At 48.3% G+C, this 23,098-nt stretch overlaps 2 protein-coding genes across 3 annotated transcripts; one reads left to right on the forward strand and one right to left on the reverse strand.

The window, feature by feature from the left end:
- Positions 1–3,709: 3,709 nt before the first annotated feature.
- On the forward strand, positions 3,710–8,114 carry DLX5 (distal-less homeobox 5). Of its 2 annotated transcripts, XM_079149253.1 has the most exons (3): positions 3,710–4,258; positions 6,204–6,388; positions 7,458–8,114. In XM_079149253.1, exons 1-3 carry the CDS (start codon positions 3,904–3,906, stop codon positions 7,785–7,787), a joined length of 870 nt encoding a protein of 289 aa, XP_079005379.1. In that variant the 5' UTR covers positions 3,710–3,903; the 3' UTR covers positions 7,788–8,114. The 2 variants fall into 2 exon arrangements, with proteins under 2 accessions (XP_079005379.1, XP_079005380.1); XM_079149254.1 differs by lacking the exon at positions 7,458–8,114 and having other exon boundaries at positions 6,286–6,383.
- A 9,353-nt stretch (positions 8,115–17,467) lies between these two features.
- On the reverse strand, positions 17,468–22,524 carry DLX6 (distal-less homeobox 6). The gene is made up of 3 exons (XM_079149442.1): positions 22,048–22,524; positions 20,611–20,804; positions 17,468–18,767 (listed from the first exon to the last, which is right to left on the reverse strand). Exons 1-3 carry the CDS (start codon positions 22,475–22,477, stop codon positions 18,516–18,518), a joined length of 876 nt encoding a protein of 291 aa, XP_079005568.1. The 5' UTR covers positions 22,478–22,524; the 3' UTR covers positions 17,468–18,515.
- Between the last annotated feature and the right edge of the window lie 574 nt (positions 22,525–23,098).

Consider the following 23,098-nt stretch of genomic DNA (forward strand, 5'->3'; position numbering starts at 1 on the left):
AGGCCAGGGGAAAACAATGGAATTAATGCTTCTATTATCCCCCAGTTGCCTTGTACCACTCATCTGTAATCCCCGAAATTCAGGGGGCTGAGGCAGAAGGATCCCAAGTTCTAGGCTAGCCTCAGAGATTTAATGAGACCCTGTCTCACAATAAAAAAATAAAAGGAGCTGGGGGTGTAACTCAGTGGTAAATTATCCCAGTACTGAAAAAAAAAAAAAAAAAAAAAAAGAAGAAGAAAAAATTTCCCTACCCAACCCTTCCATATAGCATTCTTCCTGCAAATTCATTGTGGCAGGCACTATCTAGGAAAAGAGGGTCACCCTCAGTGTCTTCAAGTTATCACAATTGGGAAAATTGACCAGAGCACACAAGAATTGAAATAGGGTGCAAGCAAAGATCACTCAAAAATGGAATGCATGAATATGTAAGAATGGAAGGAAAGGGCGTAGGGCTGGAAAGAAAAATCTACTGAAAATTGAGAGAGAGAATCTCACCTGGTATTGGACTCGAACCTGGAGGACCATCTAGAGTTGCCCAACAGCTCAGAGTGCTTGAGAAGTTCGCCATTTGTACTATGTTCCTGGAGGACACTGGGGGGCGCTCGTGGTAAAGAGTTGCACTTCTCTTAGGTCTTCTCTTAGGGTGTCCCCTATTCACACACACACCCTTTGCAAATTTCGGCTACTAAAAGATGAAATTACTTGCTTTTGTCCTACATGTCTCAGTGGGAGCGCACTGCTGGAGGAGTCTGATGCCCTGGGGTTGTTCCTCCACGGCCTGGTCCGTTGATGGGATTTGAGAGGTAGCAATACCGCCCGCTGGCCTTCAGGACAAAGCTCCAGGCCTTGTTGTTAAAATCACCCCACAATACCAGTAAAACCTGCAGCCTCGAGAGTCCGTATACCCAGTGTGTGTGCGACCCCAGTGTGGGTCAAAGTCACTGCCAGGCCCGCAGCGGGTCGGCAGTGCGCAGAACCACATTTTTTATATATTGTAAAAATGAAATGATGCTACATATACTGAGAACAGACTCCTGCTGCTTTTAACTTGGCGCCTGCTCTCCCTCCCGCTGAGTTTAAGGAAGGTGTGTGTGTGTGTGTGTGTGTGTGTGTGTGTGTGCGCGCGCGCGCGCGCGCGCGCCCGCGCACAGGGTGAGGATGGGGGAACCTAGGAAAGAAGCTGTCAAAAAAGTCTAGAATCTGGACCTTCAGAGACACACCCAGATTTGGTCTCATCCAGAAATGAACTGAGCACAAGTGATTCAAATTTCCATGAGGATCAACATAACGCTTAGGAATACAAAGAAAAATTAAGTTTTTCCCACCTGCCCCACTGCCTCACACAAAGTGGGCAAAAATGTCTCTTGGCCACAGAGGAGGGGAGGTAAGAAGTGAAATTAAGCAAGACCTAGAACTAACATTGAGTTCAACCATATCTTGAACTTTACATTTTTGCCCAAATTGTCAGTTTCCAATTCCATTCTATCTTCTCAGTAAGGTGCAAGGGCACTGCTAGAAATATACTGATTAGTATAACTGTATTAACCATATTTCCCTCCTCCTTGCTAAGCTTAAATCTCTATTAAGCGAGGTGTTGGGGTGGGAGGACTTGTGGAAGGACAACCCAACTCCTTTCACCACTTGACTTTGCTGGGAGGCGCTTTGACCCGTCTCTGGTATTTATTTGGACGAAGTGATTTGTGCAATTAGGTTGTGTGTGAGGTGACTCCATGGGGACCGAGAGAGCCCAGGTTTGCAGTCCAGTAGGGTCCATACTGTTTCCTTGCTGCCTTGCAGCTCCTCGCAACCTCAAACTAGACGGTGAGTGGACACCAGCGCAGAAATGAATAGCACAGACTCGAGGCTGGCTCTAAGCCATGGCTTGGTTTGCCTCAACATCTGTCTCAGGGAAGAAATCCAGGGCCACATGGGCAGCAAGAAAGCAACCCCGGCTGGTGGGGGGAGGTGGGGAGCAGAGTGGCCTATGGAACTCCAGCTTCCTTGTGCTCAACCTGCACTGAGGTTGCCCTCCCGCCCCACACCCACCCAAAGAAGTAGGACAATGCTTGTGATTCTGTGGTGCCCAGGGAGCTGATGCATGTGCTACTGCTCAGATTTGGAGTTCTTCAGAGTTCCGGAGGGGAACTGGCATCCTGCTCCGGGTGCCAGACACACTCTGCCGACTTGTTTTGGACTCGGGTAGCTCCATGGCCAAAATGAGGCAGAACTAGTGAAGACACTTACATCTTTGGTTGGGAGAGAAGAGGAGGAAAAGCCTGAGGTTCCCATTCTGAATATCCATATCTGGTGTTGCTCCCGGTTCCGGGCCTTGGGCATCAAAGGGGAAGATGCAGAAAAGTTCCAAATCAGAATCCAGCTCCTAGAGTTGCCTATTTGAAGGGAGAGGAAATGGAGAGGCAGTGAGACTTATGTTAAACTTCTAACCCCCCACTGGATCACTACTAAAGCAAAAATAACACATAGTACAAAGTGAACTTTGGATTGTGTGTACCAAATATATGATTCTTGATCCCTTTCTCCTTTTGTGTGTAAACTAAGATGTTTTCTCCTTGGGAAATAAAGGGGAGAGGGTACAAGGAACCTGGACCTGAAGAATGAAGAGGTGGGGCCTAGAGTGCAAGGTCCAAGGAGTCAGGAGGAGGACAGCTATGGGCATCATCTGACTTCCCAAAAGGGTTTTGATCCCTATCTACTTTTCCATCTTCTCTGAGTTCCCATTTGGTCCCGAGGCATGATAAGTCACACGTGGACCCATTCACTTTTGCAAGAGTCTTTGGTTACTAAACAGAGTTACAGATTCTCTAGTTCAATGGATCCCAGAGAGACAAGAATATTGAGCAGAAGTGGGGCTGCCCAGCTCTTCTTGAAAGTCAGCAAAGAGGATTTTAGGCGTCATTAAGTTATTTATGAAGAAAACGATGATTTCTTAAAGGTCCATGTAAAGATTTAGGTTAGAGGAATTCTGCCTTTAACAGCTTTATGGGCACCGGGCATTCTCATGCATCTCTGTGCAGTTGTATCTAAAAGATATTCAACTTGTGCAAAAGAAGTGCTTGCTACACATTTGTCTCTTTCTCAAGTTTTCAACACAAGAAAGTTACAACTTGCTTCCCAACACTACACTTTAAAAAAAAAAAAAAAAAAAAAAAAAAAAAAAAAAAAAAGAAAAAGCTACTGCTTGAAGTTCTTTCTCGCCTTAGTCTAAATTTCTTTCCCTTGACTTTCCATTTCAATATGTGTTCAATTCTATACCCGCCCTTGGTGGGGCTCACAGGGGCAGGAAGGCGGGGAGCAACGAGAGACCGTCGCCGACCTCATCCTTGAAACATGTGCACTTTTGAGACTGCTGATTGGAACACATTGTATCCAGACATCATAGAGCTGGGTGTTGGGCTTCTGCCTTGTCTTTGGTATTCACTAAAAACAGATTGACGGGGACCCCCCTCCCCCAACCAGCAACAACACACATACGCGTGCACACGCGCGCGTGCGCGCACTTCCCTTCACCCCCCCTCCCCTCCTCTTTTTAAGCAATGCTTTGTTGTGCTAAAACTAGTTGGACGAGTTAGGGTGTTGCTGCTGCTCCCGTGGCCCTGGCCAATGGAACCTGATCCACCCCGCTGTGCGTAAGCGCGCAATTAAGGATTTAACCAAGGCAGTGCTGCGCCTCAGCCAGCAGTCAGCTTGCCGGAGACAGAGCCTCCACGACTCCCAGCCTCCTCCTCGTCGCCGCCGCCACCGCCTCCTCCTACTCTCCTCCTCCTCTTCCTCCTCCTCCCTCGCTCCCACAGCCATGTCTGCTTAGACCACAGCAGCCCCACAACCAACTCGGGCAGCAGTCGCCGCCACAGCAGCAAGGATAGCCGCCACCGCCTGCGAGCGATGACAGGAGTGTTTGACAGAAGGGTCCCAAGCATCCGATCCGGCGACTTCCAAGCTCCGTTCCAGACGTCTGCAGCCATGCACCATCCGTCTCAGGAATCGCCAACTTTGCCCGAGTCGTCGGCCACAGATTCCGACTACTACAGTCCGACGGGGGGAGCCCCGCATGGCTACTGCTCTCCTACCTCAGCTTCCTATGGCAAAGCGCTCAACCCCTACCAGTATCAATACCACGGCGTGAACGGCTCCGCCGGGAACTATCCCGCCAAAGCTTACGCCGACTACAGCTACGCCAGTCCCTACCACCAGTACAGCGGCGCCTATAACCGGGTCCCGAGCGCCACCAGCCAGCCAGGTATGGGGCGGGGCGCAGATACCGGGGACCAGGACTCGGGGGATGAGAGGTAAAGTGGTAAATTGGGGGGCCACAAGTCCACTGCAATGAAAGGCAACCGGCAGAAGGGAGTGGGGGACCGGACTTTGCAAACAAGAGAGGTTCTGGGGCCAGCACTTTTAGGCGCTGAAGTTTCCCCCTTAGTGAAAGAACCCTGTGGAGGTTCAGACTAGCATCTCTTCCCTCCCGGCACCTTCTGGAATCCCTCAGTCGCTGTATTCCCAACTCGTCTGGTCAGAAGCCAGCTAGGCTGAAAAGAAAGTAGGGGTGGAGAGAAGAAACAATCAAGCAGCCCCAGTGGCGTTTGCGTAATAAAAAGGGAAGGTTAGTTGTTGGAATTCTTGGTCAGTGTGCTGGGTTGGTGCGAGTAGGAATGGAAGGCTGCGTCAAAAACTCTGTCGGGATTAGTCTGGGAACCGCCAGGAGCCAGCGTGGTGCGGGTGCCCGGAGAGCGCGATATTGAGGTGGGGGGTTGGGGAGCTGTGGCGCGCCAGAGAGGAGCGAGGCAAAAGCTTTGCGGCTTATCCATGGCATTTCCAAAAACAAAAAGCCTTTTAAAGGTGGAGGAGGGTTGCTGAGAGGTCACGTTGTTGGAGAGATTGCTGGCGCACTCTCTCTCTCCCTCCCTCTTGCTCTTTCACTCTTTCGGAGCCTAAAATTTGCCACCTACTCCTGTTTTGTCCACCTTGAAACTTACTTGGAGAGTTCAAGAGGGTTTGTGAGCTCCGGCAGTAAGAGGGGTATTAGATCTCTGTGGATAGATTTTACTTGTCCAGTTTGATCTCTCCTCACCAGCACATTAATAATCTTGCTAATATTAATATCCCATACTCTGGTAGAATGGAGACCACAGCCCTCATCCGCCACCCTTCCTCTCCCAAGACACACACACACACACACCTGAAGAGTTTATCCACCCGTTTCAGATAGGTAGTACTTTGGGGGAAGGAGCTTGAGGCTTCAGGGAATGTTTGTAAAACATGTGTTGGGAAAGTCTTTCATACACACACCTGGATCTACATTCATGACATGAGAAAGTCATTCTAACCTGCCTCCTCTTTGCTGCGAAAATATTCCACCACTGATTTCTTTTCACTATGACTCTTGCTAAACTTTAAGGAGATCGTTCCTTTTACGGTCGATGTAGTTCGGGCACAAGTGGAGGATTTTTTTTTTGGCCAAGAACATATTAAGTCTATTTGTAAAAGAAACCAGACACATCTGTGCCTTCGCAGATCTGCAGTGAGATTATGGGGGCTGCATAATCGGCCCTCTGTCTGCGGCGGCCCCGACCGCTTGCAGCTGAAGTGAAGGAGCATAGTTTGCTTGTGGGTCTTTGAACTTTGGAGACCTTGGTTAGCGTCTTCCCCTGCCCAAGCGTCTGGCCTCTGCGGGCGCCCCAACAGACGCCGACAGAAGCCGGGTCACGGCCCAAGGCCTCCCGGCTTTAAGGCCCAGGAGGGATTGTCAATTTTCGTCCCAGAAATTCGGGGAGCACAGGATGGGCATAAAAACAAATCCAGGAGAAGTAGGAATCTCTGAAAGGGCAGAATTCCGGACTCCAAGAAGAAGCGCATTGTAAAAACTGAGTGAGCAGAGTAGGAATTAGAGACTGCCCGGGTCTTCCATGATTCAAGGGAAGGCCATATTTCTCTGAGTTTTGGAAAGCAAAGGTGGTGGGCTGGGGATGTGGCTCCTTGGTATAGTGCTTGCCTAGCATGAGAGTCTCTGGGGGACGAGGAGGTTGTGATAAAGGGGACGAGAGTAAAGACTACTTGATAAAAAAAACAAAAAACAAAACAAAACAAACAAACAAAAAAAACTTCAAGGACTGTATATGAGGCCCTTCTGCGAAAGAGCTATTGTCTGCCCAAAAGCGCTAACCTAGTCTGTTTTGATTATTTAGAGAAAGAAGTGGCCGAGCCCGAAGTGAGGATGGTGAATGGCAAACCAAAGAAAGTTCGTAAACCCAGGACTATTTATTCCAGCTTTCAGCTGGCCGCGTTACAGAGAAGGTTTCAGAAGACTCAGTACCTCGCCCTGCCAGAACGCGCCGAGCTGGCTGCCTCGCTGGGACTGACGCAAACACAGGTAAATCCCGCCGCGGTCGCCTCGCCTGCAGGCCTGCCTGGGCCACACGGTTCGGTCCTGACCGGCTGGAGCCGATTCGATGGTACTCGCGAGAATCTCTGCAAGGCACCAACCCCGGCACCCTTCCCTCCATGAGTCAGGTTGGCTGTTGCCAACATGTAACGATGGGGACGGGATTCGTCGTTTATCCCGAGATACCCCCCAGGCATCAGGCCTCCAGAAGTGGGGGTTAATTTCCTAGTTAGCAAATAAGGGAGGGTTATTTCTAGGATGGTCTTGCAGCCTTGAGAAACTGATTTTCTTCACGATTTGAAGCCTTCGCAGGGTGAGCAGGGACTGGGGCCTTGTGGTGATCTCAAGCCGAGCAAAGACCAAGAACATCGCCTCGGGTGGGAGAAACTTAAGTCTTGCCCTGTTCCTGCCAGAGCTTTAGGCCGTAGCAACCCGAGGGTCGCGAGGTGGGGGGCGCTGTTGTACGAGGAAATATTCCTGGAACGTCCCCTTCCCTTCACTCCCACTCCAACCGGCTTGGGCCTATGGAAGCATAAAGAATGTTCAAGTCGCCTCCCAGAGCTGCAGGCGGATTCTAGCTTCGCCGAGTTGAGGAGAGTGAGGGAGTTGTGCCGAAGGTTGGGAAATCGCTTCTTTTCCTCAACATAAGCGCGCCTTAAGCCGGGCCCACGCCCCTACCCCGCCGAGCTTAGGCCATTGTTCGTGAAACCTTCGTGGCGCGGCAACCCGTGCGCCCCACGCAGGCCTACAAGTGCGCGCACGTCGCTGCGAACCTCGGGCGCACGCATTCTCCTCTCCTAGTCCAAACAAAAGACAAAAGCCTAGGGGTCCTTCCCTTGCCGTCGCCAGTGCGGGCCCAGCCGGCCAGGGTGCCCTCAGGGGCCCGCGCTCCATGCTTTGCCTCAGGCCCAGCCCCTTGGCCATAGGCGGCAAGCCGCTTGGAGACACCCGGGCCAGGTTGCCTAGGGCCCCGAAGATGCCTCCAGTCGCCGCCCCGGGGAAGGCGCGGGCGACCTCTGAGTGTCCCGGTAACATGTGCCTTTGTTCCCCCACCCAGGTGAAAATCTGGTTTCAGAACAAAAGATCCAAGATCAAGAAGATCATGAAAAACGGGGAGATGCCCCCGGAGCACAGTCCCAGCTCCAGCGACCCTATGGCGTGTAACTCGCCGCAGTCTCCAGCGGTGTGGGAGCCCCAGGGTTCGTCCCGGTCTCTCAGCCACCACCCTCATGCCCACCCTCCGACCTCCAACCAGTCCCCTGCATCCAGCTACCTGGAGAACTCAGCTTCCTGGTACCCAAGCGCAGCCACCTCAATCAATTCCCACCTGCCGCCGCCCGGCTCTTTACAGCACCCGCTGGCGCTGGCCTCCGGGACGCTCTATTAGATGAGCTGATCTCTTTCTTGCTCTTTTTTGGGACTACTGTGTTTTGTTGTTTTAGAAAATCATAAAGAAAGGAATTCATATGGGGAAGTTTGGAAAACGGAAAAAAATCATGTGTAAAGCTTTTTTTGCATGTAAGTTATTGCATTTCAAAGGACCCCCGCCCTTTTTTTTACAAACGAACTTTTTTGCGCAACTGTGGACACTATCAATGGTGCCTTGAAATCTATGACCTCAAATTTTCAAAAGACTTTTTCCAATGTTATTTTAACCATGTAAATAAGTGTAGATAGAGGAATTAAACTGTATATTCTGGATAAATAAAATTATTTCGACCATGAAGCAGAATGTTTCTGAAAAGCACACCTTTTTGCCTTCTTCATAATGGGCTAGTGTAGTTTTATGCAGGCAATAAAGAAAGACAAGCTCTGCAGAGATTCAACAAGGCAAAAATAATAATAATAATAACTGAAGTCAGGGGCTGCATAGATACAGAAGACTATGTGTATATGTTGGATGTTGTACTTTGTCTATATTTGTCTATATTTGTTGGATTTGTCTATATTACATGTGTTATACTGTTATATAACATATATTTAGGTATTTTTGGCCTAACCACAAAAGCCGTTTAGATAACGTTGTCGAACCCCAAATTATTTAGGGTAGAAAGTAATGCTAGACCCTAAATACATCTCTCCCACCCTGGATGTGAGTGAGAAGGCAACAGAAATCCCTCAATAACCCCTCTGAATTCTAAACTCAATGCAATTATCTTAGAGAACTGCAACCCCCCTTCAGCCTCTGTATTTCCAGAGCAATTAGACAAATCACACTCTCTTCAAAGGGTGCTTCCAGAGATGAGAAAAAGGAAAAGGGAGAAAGGGGGAGGGTTAAGAAGGAAAGAAAGAAAATAATTTTTCTATAATTTCTATTGCGTTTTTAAAAAATGTGAAATGTTTGGGGCATAGCAAAAGGTAGAGCCTTGGACTCCTTGTGTGTATGATTATAAGTTTGTTCAAGCTCCTTCAAAGAAATGAAAAGACTGCAGAGATTGAGGACAATGATGAATCTAAACCACTAGGCCAAGCATGCAGTGTAGAAGGGGGAAGCATTTCTTCGTCCTCCAATAAAGGGTATTGCCAAGACAGGAAACTTCCGGCTGAGAGAAAGGAATGAAAGCATTGTGACCCTGTATACATTTCATTTCATATAAGATAATGTTCTTAATATATTTTCCCCCTACATTCTCTTTACCACTCTTTTTTTTTTTTTTTTTTTTTTTTTTTCCAGGAAGGAGCTCCCTCTACTTTGCTTTTACTTACAAAACAATGCATTGCAGGTTTTAAACCATGGGAAATGGAATTTATATGCTGGGTATTCTTCTTCGTGAAGCTTTCTTTGGGGGCAGACATGAAGGACTTGCAACCACCAAGGCCTATGTCTAATCTTTCTCCTCTTATCACTTCATGTGGCTATTCACAATGTGACAGAGCTACAGGCAGGTCCAGAACTGTACTGCCAGGCCTGAATTGTAGGCTATTTTCTGGCTGGCTGTCCCTTAGTCCACCTGACTCTCTTTCCTTAGAATACCAGGGGAAATGTGTGTTGAAGATTGCCAGATGCATGTGAAATATTTTATAGCTAGGAAGTCGGCAGTAATAAATGTGACAAAAAGAGACTTCTCAAGGGGGGTGGAATATAAAAAATTACATCCTGTCATCTGAGGATTTCTGAGAAGGCTCTTCCAGGGTTGGGAGACTAGACCTGAAAAGGCATGCTGCAACCTGGAGGGGAATTTACCTGTGTGTTCTTTCTCTCCCTGCCTCCCTCTTCTGTTCTCTCCCTATCACCCTTCTATCTCCTCTTTTTCTTCTTTTTCCTTTCCCTTTCGTTCCAGAAGAGACACCAAGTCCATCAGTTTGGAACAACCCTCAGGGGGTTGTACCCTGCCTGACTCCAGGGCAGCACACTCTTGGCAGCCGGGGTGTGGACCTCTCCTCCCCCACCCACAATGCCGGAGCGGCCGTGTCTCCCACTTTTTCTCTTTCCCCATTCCGGTCCAGTCGTGGGGTGGCTAGCCACACTGGAGGGTGAGGGGGACGGGAGAGGGAGAGGCCGGTGCCCTGTTTTGTTTTCAACGCTGGCAGAGAATACGATGGGAGAAGAATTGAAGGTATCCACTTCCTGCTTTTCTTTCTTTGCTTGCAAGGATTTCGGTAGTTTCCATTACACCAAAGCCGGCGCTTTATTTCTGGCGACTCCGACTGGGAGAAATCCCCGCGATCGTGGTTTGTGAGTGCCTGGCTTTCTGCTGTCCTGGCGCCTCTCCCTGCGAATTTGGGAGGACTGGGGTGGGGGGCACATCCACTGGACACTTCTAACATTTTCCACCCACTGGTTGCCCAAGAGTGTCAAGAATGCTTGAATTATGTTTTTTCCTTCCTGCACATGGAGAGGGTAGTTATTTTTTCAGCTGTCTGGTCATCTCTTTACTCCCTTTCTTGGAGGAAAAGGGGGGATCCCTCCACCACCTCCAGTCACCAGCCGCAGCCCGGCTGAGGGATAGGTAGATTCTTCAAGGAAAGAAGAGGGAAGCTCTTTAATGACCACCCTCCTCTCTTAACTTTGATGCTGCTTGTCGTTAAGGACTCTAAAGCCTGGTTGCAAGGCGTCCAGGCCCAACGATTCGCTGACCCAAACTTGGTTTCAGGATTCCTTCCCCTGTGCTAACCTCACTTGTTCCACTCTCAGTGTCCTCTTCTCTCCCGAGCGTTCCCCCACCCCTCTTGGTCCGGGAGCCGTGAACAAAAATATTCTGGAAAGCCAGTCTTTAGCGGGCTTTCCCTGGCACCACGGGGTTTCTCCCCGGGGAATTTAACTCCCTGCAGTCCCGCGCCCAAGGATGTAAAAATAACAGATCCTCAGCAAAGCCTAAAAATATCTGTGATGTTTCTCTCGCGCACCCTCCCTCCCACCTTTCCTCTTTCTCTCTCCATTGTTCCTTCTAATACATACGCGTACCGCTCCCTAGAATATTCCACTGGCGGATCCCACTCTCCCAGACTTGGCGCGGATCGTCCCCTCTGTCTGACCCTTCCGGTTCCCACCTGCCTAACTCTCAGGCTTGTATTCCCAAGACGAATCAAGTCCACTCCAAGATTCCCCCCACCTCCCCAGTGGGTTTCTTCATCTCGAATACTTTCAAGCCTCCACCCCGGTCTTCGGACCTCCTGCCAAAGCTCAGGAGACCCAGGGCAAGCGACTCCTCGGTGCCCTGCCCACCTCCTGTAAGAGATCAGATAAATTGGCCTTTGTTTGAGGCTTGGGTTGGGCTAGGCGGATTTCTACCCTTTTTCCCCCTTTTTCCTGGCGGCCACCTCCTTGTGGGACAAGAGGCGGCCTGGGGATCCGAGAGAAGCCACATTCCTGTGGGTGCCAGGCGGCTCCAGTGCTGAGCCACAGGGCCTGAGACACACACACACAGAGGAACCCGCAGACCTCGCTGCCCTTGATCTCACTCTCTCTCCTTCCCGTCGGGGCACCCACCCGGGAGCCCGTCCACCCACACTCGGATCCACCCAGAGCCCGGCCTCAGGCAGGAGAGCATTGACCCACACAAAGATGCACACGAACCCCCTCCCGGTGACACAGGCAAGGCCAGCATCTCCCCGCCCATGCCAATCCTCTTTCTCCCGCCCCTTATCCCACAATCCCAGACGCGCCGGCTGGCCTCCTTTGACTCCTTTGATCCCACCCGACGCCCCACTGCTCGCGGCGTCCGGACCGAACTGTCCTGGGAGTCACCCACAGCGAGCCAAGGCCAGGCAGCTCTCGCCTCCTCCCAGCGCGCCCTATAGCTCACTCTGGCCGAAACACCGCTCAGTCTCCGGAGCTCCCCAGCCCGAAGCACAACGAATGCCCGCTGGAACACTGTCCCTGCACTCCCATTCTCCTCAGCAATTCCTTGAATTCCGAAAGAGGGGCCTTTAGGACCACCCAACCACCCCCTCCGCGCCCCATCCCTTCAACCCCTTGGATCGCGCGCCTCCCACTGGTCACTGGGATCTCGCCAGCCTAGAGGTCTCCAGCCCTCCTGAGAGGCACACCCTGAGGGCAGAAGCCCTTGGGCACCTCTGGGAAGCGCGCCACGCCATCGGATCCGCCTGCGGTCACCCCTCTCCTCCACCCTTAAGCACCCCCTCCCACAGAGACTGGGTGGAGGCTCCCACCGCCCGGAGCTTGGGGAGGGGACACTGCGGCTTGCTGTAGCCCTGAGCTCGCGCTCCCGTGTTGCCTGTGGACTTTGCCCATGGTACTTGGTATTTTCAACCCCAGCCCAGTCACAGCAAACTTTGGGCCTCGAAGAAAGTCCAAATAGCGGTGGCACATGTGGGATTGTTTAAGTCTTTTCTACGTAGTCCTGTCTTTCCCCAATCCCTGTCGTTTTCTTTTTCCCACTGACAGCCTTTAGATTCCTCAGTGGTGCGGGGCAGAAAGGATACCTTACATCTTCTGCCGGGGTGGGAGGGGGCCTAAGGGGAGGTGGGGGAACCTTCCCTTTCAATCATCTAGGGCTGCCGGCTGTAATGTAATAACCTGTTTTATAGGTCAGGCTCTAGCCGTGAAGATAGGAACTGAGAGAATTTACATGAATCTCTTTAAAGGAGATGAGAGTCCTGTTTGTAGCAATTAAGTGTTTCTGCTCTTTTGTTCGCTTGGACTTCTTACTTCTGATTTATGGGGATCCGAAGGAGTCTCTTTGCCAAAAGCACATGTATTATTGAGTCTGTTCCACATCCTAAACCAAGATTTATATAAAACTGTGAAATACTACACATTATGACCTTTCACCAGAGGAAAGAAAAAAATAGCTTCATAACATCATTCTACACACTCATGATCATCATCATCATCATCATCCTGGTTTCAGTAAGAATTTTCTGTGAAATCTCGACTATATTCAGTCTAGTGTATTTTTTAAGTGGGTGAGGGTAAAGGACAGTAAACAGTTCCTAAGCTATGATTTATTTTAAAGCATCTTTTTTTCAAAAGACATGAAAACAGAAACTGCCACTGGAAGCTTATTGTCATCCAAGGACTATTTCAGCCACTTGCCATTTGCAAGGTGGGGACATAGGGGCGGGGGAAGAGGCAGGATATGGACTCAACTTTCATCTGTAAACAGGGGTCACTAAACAGGGGACATTTCATTATTGCCCTTAAATTCCCAGGAGCTAGGAAGCCTGCTTGCCACCCTGCAGGGTGGCCCTGTCTGGGCAGCTCCCTAGTTGGTGAGGTGGTGGGAGGAGGGAAAATCAACACACACTGGCCTAGATGCTGGAAAGGATGCCCAGGAAATTTTCTGTGCTCACTGTGGGAAAAATTGAACTCCTGGGGATATAAGGGCTTTAGGTATACTTGACCAGGAGGTCCCCACCAGGAACCAAAATGAAGACTGGGGAAGTCTCCACCAGGGCAGGTTCATCCTCCTAGAAGCAATAGCTAGAATCCCTAGAGAGCCTGGACTCTAGGACCAGCATAATCTCCCAGTCTCTCTCATTCTAATTCTCCCATCCCTGGTCTCTTTGATCCTTACAATTTTAAGGAAACTGACCTTGTTCTGCTAGGCATAAGATGACATGAATTGAAAGAAATAGCTGGATTGGTTTATATGGAAGGATGATAATAAGCGATAATGATGGAATTAAAACCAATAGCCAGTCAAACCAATTGGAGAAGACAGCTTCCCAGCCCGCTAAATTCAATTAGCAGCAATTAATATATTTTCTGCTAATATCCTCTAGGACTCTCCATGATTTTTTCACTGTGAAAGAAAGTGGAAATGGAGCACAGGAACACTTACAAGCACCCACGGCGTTTGGCTCTGATGACAAGAGAGACTGCAAATTCACTTAAGAAAATGTTCATAAACAAGTGACAGGCACACTCTGAGGTGGCTTTAGTGGAAACAATGATGAAACTGACAAATGTTCTTTGCTTTGGGGGAAGGGCACTTTTTTATAGTAGAGAAATGCTTTGGGAAAGAGAAAAAAGACGGGAAATTAAAAAAAGAAAGAAAAGGAAAAGAAAAAATATTTCAAACTCCAGGCAGCAGCAGACACTGTAGCCCTTGCAAATACATCAGCCCTACACTATTGAAGATTTGGACACGTAACGCTTCAGACCACTGATTTGCTATTTTCTTAATTCCCGCTCTTCTTTTTCCATATGAATCAAACAGTCTTTTGTCCTTCAGGGTTTGATTTGATCGCTACTGTTCACATTTCACTTTTGTATTTTCCTCTTCCTATACCATTACTCATTGAGTGCCCCGTGAAATTACAATCGTACATTTTCAACTCAGCAACCCATTTGCAGTGCAAAAATAGGGTCTAAATAATGGCTGAATTAGCCCTACTGGACAGTTTCAGATGTAACACTCTGTAATAATTATATTGCAGGCTGGATTAGGATGCTATTATCATAATCTGGACGTTTACAATTATCTGTAATTTGCAAAGATGCGCCAGGTCTTGATTACAGCAGTTTTTTTTTTTTTTTTTTTTTTTTTGTATCACGCTAACCATCACTAAACAGTGACAGTAATAACAGCTAATTTTGCTGGCAATATAAGAGGTGCTGGGGTGTGCAAACAATTTCACACCTGGATGTGCTCACTCAACCAAGAATATAGAGAAAGAGCTTCTGCCCTGAGACTCAGAAAAATATTCTCCTCTGCTTCGGTTCAGTATAGATTTCTAGACCTTGATCATTGCTTAAGAGATATTCACTGGGGGTAAGTTTTTATTTCTTGCATACTTCAAGGCACAGTTCATATTTCTCTTCTCACACTTTCCAAGCTGTATGTGTTGTTGTAATTTATCATGGACTACAACTTTGCTTTATAGATTTTTCAATTCTGAGATTTTAGCCCCTTTAGCAGTGAAAGAGTTGTTCTGGTGAGTAAATGGATTTGGGTGTGGATGAGATCCTTAAGAACCTGAGTTGTCTTTCTTCCTTTCTGTGCTGTTGATGTGTTTGGTGCCAGGGTGTGACTGGAGACTGCGAAAAGCACCAGGTTTCTCTAAGGTGTGGAGGGAGGCTGAGATTCCCAGTTAAGATCTATTTGAAAACTGTTACAGTGTAATCCTAGGTGAATCCATGTACATGTGGCGGTGATTTAAGGTTTTGAGGCATCAAGAGATCAAACGGAGCTCCCGGCAGGACTCCTTTAGAATCACAGGTATGCGGTCGGTCATTTGCAAAGGCAGGTGTAGTCAAAATCTCCAGACTTTTAGCCCCTACGACATCGTTCTTCCAGTTGGGGAAAGTTTCTGTGATAACTGGCCTCTGAAATCCTTCAAGGCTGCTTTTCAGGGCCTTTACCTCAAGCTGGTGTTGTGTATGTGTAGGGGGTGGGGGTGGGGTGGGGTGGGTGAGGGTACCAGGACCTTGGAGCTTACTGCCCACCCAACCCAAAAGCTGTGACCTTGGGGCTGGAGGGGAGTGACTGGCTGATATGCAGAATCAAGCTGCAGAGCCAAGGAACCAGTATGGTTTAGGAAGGCACCAAGATTCAGGAAAGTAGTGCTGTTCTATCTATAGATGACGCTGTTTCCTGACCCTGTATTCATTATAAGCTGCTAGAAATGTTAAGTGCAGAAGTCTGAGAAATCTTTGACTTCCCTACCCCAGTGCAGAAAAGCCTTTCTCCTGTGGCAGGAACCTTTTGACTAAGTTGTGGCAAAAGATAATAAGATGCTTATTGGTGCTCAGGAAAAATAGTCTCCTTCACCCCTACCCCCTGCAGCTATTGTTCTCTTTCTCTTTCTAAAATGGGAAATAAGGTCAGAACTCGGCTTTAGAGCCCCAAACTCTGCAACCTCCCGGGAAGTTTGAACCTGGGGAGGTGTGTAGTAGGCATCAGAGGCTGGGCGAAGCCTTTTGCCCATGCCCCTCCTACCAGTCCCTCCCTCAGAAATCGGTTTACTATGGGGTCAATACCTTTCAAAGAGCAAAAATATTAACCCTTGAGGTTCAGAGGACCTAGAGAAAGCCCAGTTCCAAGGAGAGTTCTAGAGGGACTGCTTGGAGGTTTTAATTATCAAGAGATAAAGAGATTCATACCGAGGCATCACTGACAACACCTCCAATATGTTAACATATATTTGCTGGGTTTCAGAATTCCATGCACTCACAGTGGTTTGGCATATATCTGGTGAATTTTTTTTTTTAAAGAAAATTTAGTGTTGGTTCCGATGTATGGTAGCTTTCCCTCTAACGTAATTTGAATAATTCAGCAAAGCCCCACTACCAGCTGTACTTCTGCAGCCTCTTCCATTCTTTTCAGCATTATAATTTTGGTTAATTTTCAATTTTAGGTCCTACGTCTCTGCAATTTGTGTATGAATAACAGAATAATTTCCCTCTTTTGTTTCGCCTTTCCTGTTCCTGAATCTAAATAAAGATGGCTTTTTAGTATTAAAAGTGGAAGAAAATTACAGGTAATTATCTTTGACGGTAAAAACGCTGTAATCAGCGGGCTACATGAAAAATTACTCTAATTATGGCTGCATTTAAGAGAATGGAAAAAAACCTTCTTGTGGATAAAAACCTTAAATTGTCCCCAATGTCTGCTTCAAATTGGATGGCACTGCAGCTGGAGGCTTTGTTCAGAATTGATCCTGGGGAGCTACGAACCCAAAGTTTCACAGTAGGAAGGGGGAAAAAAGAAAAGAAAACATTTTTCCTAATGTAACAATGCGAATGCTAGAAAATGACAAGACTGATCGGTTTTAAACCATTCTGAAGACTGACTGAGCGTGGAAGTTGCTCAACAAAAAAAGGAACGGGTATATTGGTAAGTAGTCTTTGCTTTGTGTCTAATTATAGTGACTGTCCTTTTGCACGACTGTATGTCGCTGTCATTATATGGAGCACTCTGAGTATCTCTATTGACTTCTGATAAATGGCTCAGTGGTTTCAAGGTTCATAATTTGAAGGATGCCCAGGTCTGTAGCCATTAATTCTCGCAGTATGGGGCTTCCTGCTTGTATGACGAAAGGACTTTTCATTTTCATTATTTCTTTGCTTTCCACAAGATCGGAAGGATGTGTTTCATCCAGGATAGGACTTTTTTCTACCTAGCTAGCTTTCAGTGGGTTTTAAACATTAAGCAGGTATAATTGTGCACTTTACTTTCTGTTTTTTTTTTTTTTTCTTTTATTCTTTCTTCTTTTGGTGGAAAAAAAAAAAAAACTGCTTCCAAACAAAGGCAAATGCAGCTGTATTATTTTGCTGGGAAAAGGGAAAAGAAAATACTTAGTTTCAGCATTAGAAATGACTGGCTGTCTAGAGGTTAACCTGAAGATACATCATTCTAATGTTTAGAAAAAACAGATAAATGTGTAGAAATCACAACAAAAATATGTAAAGGAAGCTGAAAAAATATCCATGATTAATGTTAAAATACTTAAGACAAAGGCTAGTGGTGCAAACTGACATCTTTGTAGGCACTTGTCATTTATATAGAAGGCTTCCCATATTAGGAAACAGAAATTCTTTTAAGAGTGATAAAAAATATAATGGGAGGAGGGAGGAGGGAGGGGGAGAGAGACATAAGCGCACAGAGAAATATACAGGACACTCCCGGCATTTTGTGGCTTTTACTCCATATATGAAAGAAGACAAAAACATACAAAGTATATATACAACTAAAATTCAACAATATATACAGAAATGTTTCTTGATATAAATGTCCCTATTAGCTTAGTGAATACCACCAATTCACCTAGCAAAGGTGTCAAAGCAATAGAATGGTGATTTTGGTTGTTTCCTCTGTCTTTCCTGATTCCAGTTCAGGGTTTGGGAGTGGGGTAGGGAAAGAGCATTTTTCTTGTTGTTGTTTGTTTGTATTTTAAATGAATCATCATTCCTGGTCATTGCATTTTGATAAAACATGCAGCATTCCCTTTGTGGCAATGTTCTAATCTTACAGCCAATTCTTCCTTTTTCTTTAGAGAAGGGCTGTTAAGTGAGGGGTTTTCTTTTCTTTTTCTTTTTTGTCAGTCTGGTATTGGTAAATAAAAATTCAGGAGTCCGAAATGCTTCTCTTTCATCATGTAATGTCTTAAACTCATTAAACAAGTAAAAATGCTGTCATGTTTACGCAGATTCTTCTGGTGTGGGGGGTAAATGTCTGTTTAAAAAAAAAGTCATTTTGATGGATATTCCCAAAGAGAAGAAGAGGCTCAGAGCCTGGATCCCAAGGGATAAGAGAAAATATCCTTATAGTGAGGGTTTTCCAGAATGCTGGCATAGAAACCAGTCTCCAGTGCTCGCTCTCTCTCTCTCTCTCTCTCTCTCTCTCTCTCTCTCTCACTCTCTCTCTCGCTCTCTTTATCTCTTTCTCTCTCTCTTTCATGTAACATTGATTACTTCGAGAGGAAGTGGATAAGGAAAAGACAGCAATGGAAAGGGAGAGGGAAAAAAAGGTGGGAAGGAAAGAATGGAGGAAAGGTAAAGAAGGGTGAAAAATAAGGAAAGAGTAAGAAAAGGAGAGGAAAAAGGAGAGAGAGACACACACACACAGAGACACGAGTGAGCGCCCAGACGGCTTCTGGCCATCCCCATCTGGAGCCTGCTTCTTCGACTTGGTTTGGCAGATGCAAGCAGGTCCCGGATCCTCCTTGCCTTGTTCAGACGTTCCCCTAGGATGTCCCCTCAGACAACTCACATCATCTGTGGTCTCTGCATCGTGTCCTGGTGTGGTGAGGAGTACCAGTGCGAATAGCCAGGCATGTAGCTGTTGGGGGGCATACTGACACCCTTAGCTGAGGCTGAAACGTCCCACACTGGAGGCAGAGCTGGTGAGCGAGGTGACAGGGCTGCGGAGCCTGGTAGGGGATCACTCTCGTGAGGGTTACTGCCCTGCTTCAGCAGTTTCTTAAACTTAGAGCGCTTGTTCTGAAACCATATCTTCACCTGGAAGAAATGCAGCAATCTTTAGGGCTGAGGAACATTGAACTGAAGCCTCTAGCCTCACTCCAAGCTCAAAAGCAATATTTAAAAAAACAAAACAAACATAACAAAAACACCCACCATTACACCAAGAAGCCAAGTCCCCGCCTCCCTCCACCTCTTTCTAGCCTCCCCATCCCTCCTCCCTTCAACCTACTAGGTATTTGTAATACCTAAACTCCTTGTGATTCTAGAGTTGGATACTAGACTGGTTTTTAAAACAACAGCATAAATAGGAATGCAATAAGAACACAAATGAGATAATTGGATCTAAAGTTTGATGAAGAAGGATTTTTAAAAGAAGTACCTTTTGAATGTACCTCCTCCTCATAGCCTGATTTTAAACTTACCAACTCCCAAGGCTAACATCTCTATGCATGTGCAGTGGGCAAATGACTCTGAACAGATTAAAGACTGTACATTTATAATCAAATAAATATATACCTATGCATATAGTGCACATACCACAGATTATGCATTAAGCATCTTTCTCCAGACATAAATATATTCCCATAATCCTACAGGATTAAAGATGGCAACCCCCCATTCCCCATTCTGAGGGATGCTTAGTCAAACTGTGGTCAACAATCATCACATGATCGTTAGTGTAATCACTAAAAGTAAAAGGCTTCTCAAAACTAAATGTGAATCAGGAATCTGGAATGGAAGCACTGCTAGTTCAACATTCCAGATCTACCTTATTTGAAGAAGGAAATTATATAGTGTAGCTTCCTTTACCTTTCAAATTCCTGAAATCTGCTCTCCCAAGAATAATACAAGTTGTGAGTAGCTGGGATCCCCTCCTATCAAACACCAAATATTTTCCTTGGTAATATGGCAAGAAAAGGCAGGTTAAACTGAAAAGAGCTTAAAGAGCATCTGTCTTAAGGTACCACACTATTAGTCCCTTAGCAATTGTCTCATACAACCTGAAGTCTCCTTGCTAAATAAATAAAGGCCACCCATCTCAGATGAGGTCTACCACCTCATGCAACTAAGTCAGTTGACAAGAAAAACTACAGGTGATTGCAGTCTGACTTTATGACCAGTGTCCTAATATACCCACCTAAGCTAAACCCCTTCCCATAAAGTCTGAAATGTCCCATATGTTTTCCAAATTAGTAAAAGTGGGGAACTTCAGCAACTATACTTAACTGTGGCTTTACCTGCTATCATTTGGAGTGTATTTCTTTTTGATTTTCAACTCTGCTATTGCCCCCACCTCCAGGATCACTCTCCATCAGCTTGCCACCCAGAATGATTTAACCAGTGAATTGAGGGTAATCTTCAGAAAAATCCATCTCACCCATCAGATGATAAACAGTTCCCAAACTAGTGCCTTTACTGAATGCCACTGGAGCTTATGCCTACCTGTCTTCCTCACCCCATTTCACTTCATAATTTCTTTCTATGTCAATGAGTTGAAATTCTCATTAGCTCTTAGGGCCCACAAAAGAATCCCCAAGAAAGGTGGGCTTTATTTTGCCTTCTGGCCTTACACATTTTTCTCCTACATGATTGTTCTCTTTCATGTTGTTCTGCTCTGGAATAGGATTTGCTTGAATTATGAGTTTGGTCACCAAAGGATGCTAGGCTGGGGTGGGGTCGCTGAGATTTGAGTGGATGTACAAATCCAATCCAGTATTCAAAACCAGGTCATTTATTCCAAACTGTGTGATCTCAGGAAAGCACGCATTTGTCATTAAGCTCCTTCCATCCTTGGTTGACTAGGCCAAGAATTCTTCCTGATGTGCTCCCTGCCCCATCTGCAAGTGGGGCCAGCATTTCAGGGCTTCTCGGGAATTACCTGTGTTTGTGTCAGTCCTAAGGAAGCTGCCAATTCGGCTCTCTCAGGAAGGGCCAGGTACTGAGTCTGCTGAAAGCGGTGGTTTAAAGCCTGGAGCTGCAGGCTGGAATAAATGGTCCGAGGCTTCCGAATCTTTTTCCCTTTTCCATTGAACCTGATTTCCCCGTTTTCAATCACTGTAGTTTTTTGTTGATCTGTAAGCAAATGATACAAAGGTGCGGTCACCCGTGAGGCCACGGCTGCAGTCTCCCTGCGTGTGGCAGGATCTGTGTCAGGTTTCCCCCCCTGTCTAATAAGGGTTTCCTCGAAGCATCCCTTCAACGTTCTAACCTCTCTGGGTCCACTGCGCCGGTGTGTACCCAGCAGCCCTGTCTCTGGCCCTAACAGTGAGCGACGGCGACGAGTACGGAGAAAACGCCCGAGGCCCTTGGGCAAACAGCCGCTCACTGCCGCAGCGGAAGCCGCGCCAGCGACTTTCTAGGGTGCGCGGTGTTGCAAAGCCTCTACTCTCTGGGACAAACCAGACTCTTTTTGGCCTGGCTTTACAGTGCCCGAGGGTTTGCTTGAGCCACCCGGGTATTTGCCCAGCCAATTGAGTTGATGTCACCAGCTTTAAGCCTGGTGCACCAAGTTCCCTTGGCGTGTTCGAAATGATTTTGCTGAGAGGGGCCAAACCCCCAAACAAAACACAACCAGGTGCTTAGGTCAGTCCTGCGTCTCTCACGACAACTTTGTCCCCTCGGGTGCTGAGAACCACCAGCCCGAGGCCCTCTGCATTGCCTCCACGAACAAAAGAACAGCTAATATTGTATCGAAAAGCCAGAGGAAAGGGGCCCAGACAGTAGTAGGGGTGGGAGACGCCTCAAAGCCCACAGGAAAAAGGCCAATTATCACTAGTTTAACCAGAGCCACAGGCCACACCAGCTTCCCTCCAAGTCACCGAGACGCACTGGGCGCCCCACGTAAAGTAGGCCACTGCCTGTCCAGTGTGGGCTAGGAAGCAAAACACGCTCCCTGTCGTGGCCCAGAAAGGTTCTCAGTCCAGGCAAACGCGGGTTACAGCCCGGAGGGAAGGAGCAAGGCAAAGGGCGCACAGACTCAGCGGGAGGGAGAGCGCAGTGCGGATCGACTTGTAGGTAGAGCGAAGCCTACGCCGACCCAGAGACGCAGCCCGAATCGCGCGCTGGAGGCCGGGGAGCGAGGCGGGTCGCACCGTGACGAAGCCGGGGGTCCGCGGCGATGGAAAGGGGCCGGGCAGGGAGAGGCCGGCAAGCAGGCGCCAGGCTAGCCCGCGCGCACGGGGCCCGACTGGGGGCGCGCCGGGCCGCCTGGGGGAGGGGGCCGGCGGAGGCCCGGGCGTTGAGGAAGTGAACGGGGCGGGCGGGGTGGGGGGCAGTTGGGAGGCGGGAGAAGCGAGCTGCCCAAGCGGCCTCTCACCTGTGTCGTCCCCTCGCGTCTGGGCGGCCGCGCTGCTGTTGTGGTAGGACTGGAGGTAAGGGCTGTGCTGCGAGTGGCTCATGTAGGGGTAGGCGGCGAGCGAGCGGTGGTTGTAGGAGTTGCCTCCGCCCGACGCGTAGGGCGAGCCGTGGTGGTGGTGCTGGTGGTGGTGGTGGTGTGAGCCGGCCGCCGCCGCCGCCGCTGCCGCCGAGTGCAGGCAATGCAGAGGGTAGTGCGCGCCTGCCATGGCCGGGGAGCTTTGCTGCGAGTGCGGCTGCGGCGGCGGCGGCGGCGGCGGCGGCTGCTGCTGCTGTTGCTGCTGTTGCTGCTGCTGCTGTTGCTGTTGCTGCTGCTGTCCGAACTCCATGAAGGCGGATTTGGACGAGTCCTGGCCTTCCAAACCGTCAGCCATCGTAGTCATGGTCATCATCAAAACTTTGGGGGCTGGAGAAAGCCTTCTCCCGGGTTTCCTCCACCCTCCCCCACTTGGCTCGCTCCGCTCTCCCCTCTGCAGCCACCTTAGCCTTTGGGATCCTTGCAAAAAAATAAAATAAAATAAAAAAAATTTTAAAGAGGGGGCGGAGGTGGTTCTCCTTCTCCCTCGCTCTTCTCTAATATATATATTTTTAATATAAAGAGATATAGTGAGCGGGCCTTGTTAACCCAAAGGGAGGAGGAAGGGGGAGGGATGGGAGGAGAGGGGGAGGGGGGAATCTGCTCTCCCCCCCTGCTTTCCCCCCTTGAATTTTTTGGGGGCTGGTGCAGTTTAAGGCAGAGATTTTAAGGTGGATTCTGCGAAAGTTGCGCGTCTGCTTTCAGACTTGATGCAGACGCCACGAGTCGAATGGTTTGTCTCCAAAGGGCAGCGCCTCCCCATTGGTCAGTGGCTCCCTGACGTCACAGGCGCACAGCTTCTACTGGCGTGTGCGCTGCTCGCGGAGTTCTTCGCCTACCTTCTGCAACTCCAATCCCAACGCGTAGCTGCAGCCGGGGGCCGCGCTGCGCGGCACCCGGGGCCGCCCGGGAGGGAGGTGCCTCCTCCCGGCCCGCT

The sequence above is a fragment of the Sciurus vulgaris genome (assembly GCF_902686455.1).
Source record: "Sciurus vulgaris genome assembly, chromosome: 8".
NCBI lineage: Eukaryota > Metazoa > Chordata > Mammalia > Rodentia > Sciuridae > Sciurus > Sciurus vulgaris.

Bases quoted from the DNA above. Each gene is read 5' to 3' on its own strand.
- DLX5 (XM_079149253.1), top strand. From the start codon at position 3,904: ATGACAGGAGTGTTTGACAGAAGGGTCCCAAGCATCCGATCCGGCGAC. The intron at 4,259-6,203 runs GTATGGGGCGGG...TTGATTATTTAG, and splicing joins GAGCGCCACCAGCCAGCCAG to AGAAAGAAGTGGCCGAGCCC. The intron at 6,389-7,457 runs GTAAATCCCGCC...TCCCCCACCCAG, and splicing joins TGGGACTGACGCAAACACAG to GTGAAAATCTGGTTTCAGAA.
- DLX6 (XM_079149442.1), bottom strand. From the start codon at position 22,477: ATGATGACCATGACTACGATGGCTGACGGTTTGGAAGGCCAGGACTCG. The intron at 20,805-22,047 runs GTGAGAGGCCGC...ATTTGCTTACAG, and splicing joins GACGCGAGGGGACGACACAG to ATCAACAAAAAACTACAGTG. The intron at 18,768-20,610 runs GTAATTCCCGAG...CATTTCTTCCAG, and splicing joins TAGGACTGACACAAACACAG to GTGAAGATATGGTTTCAGAA.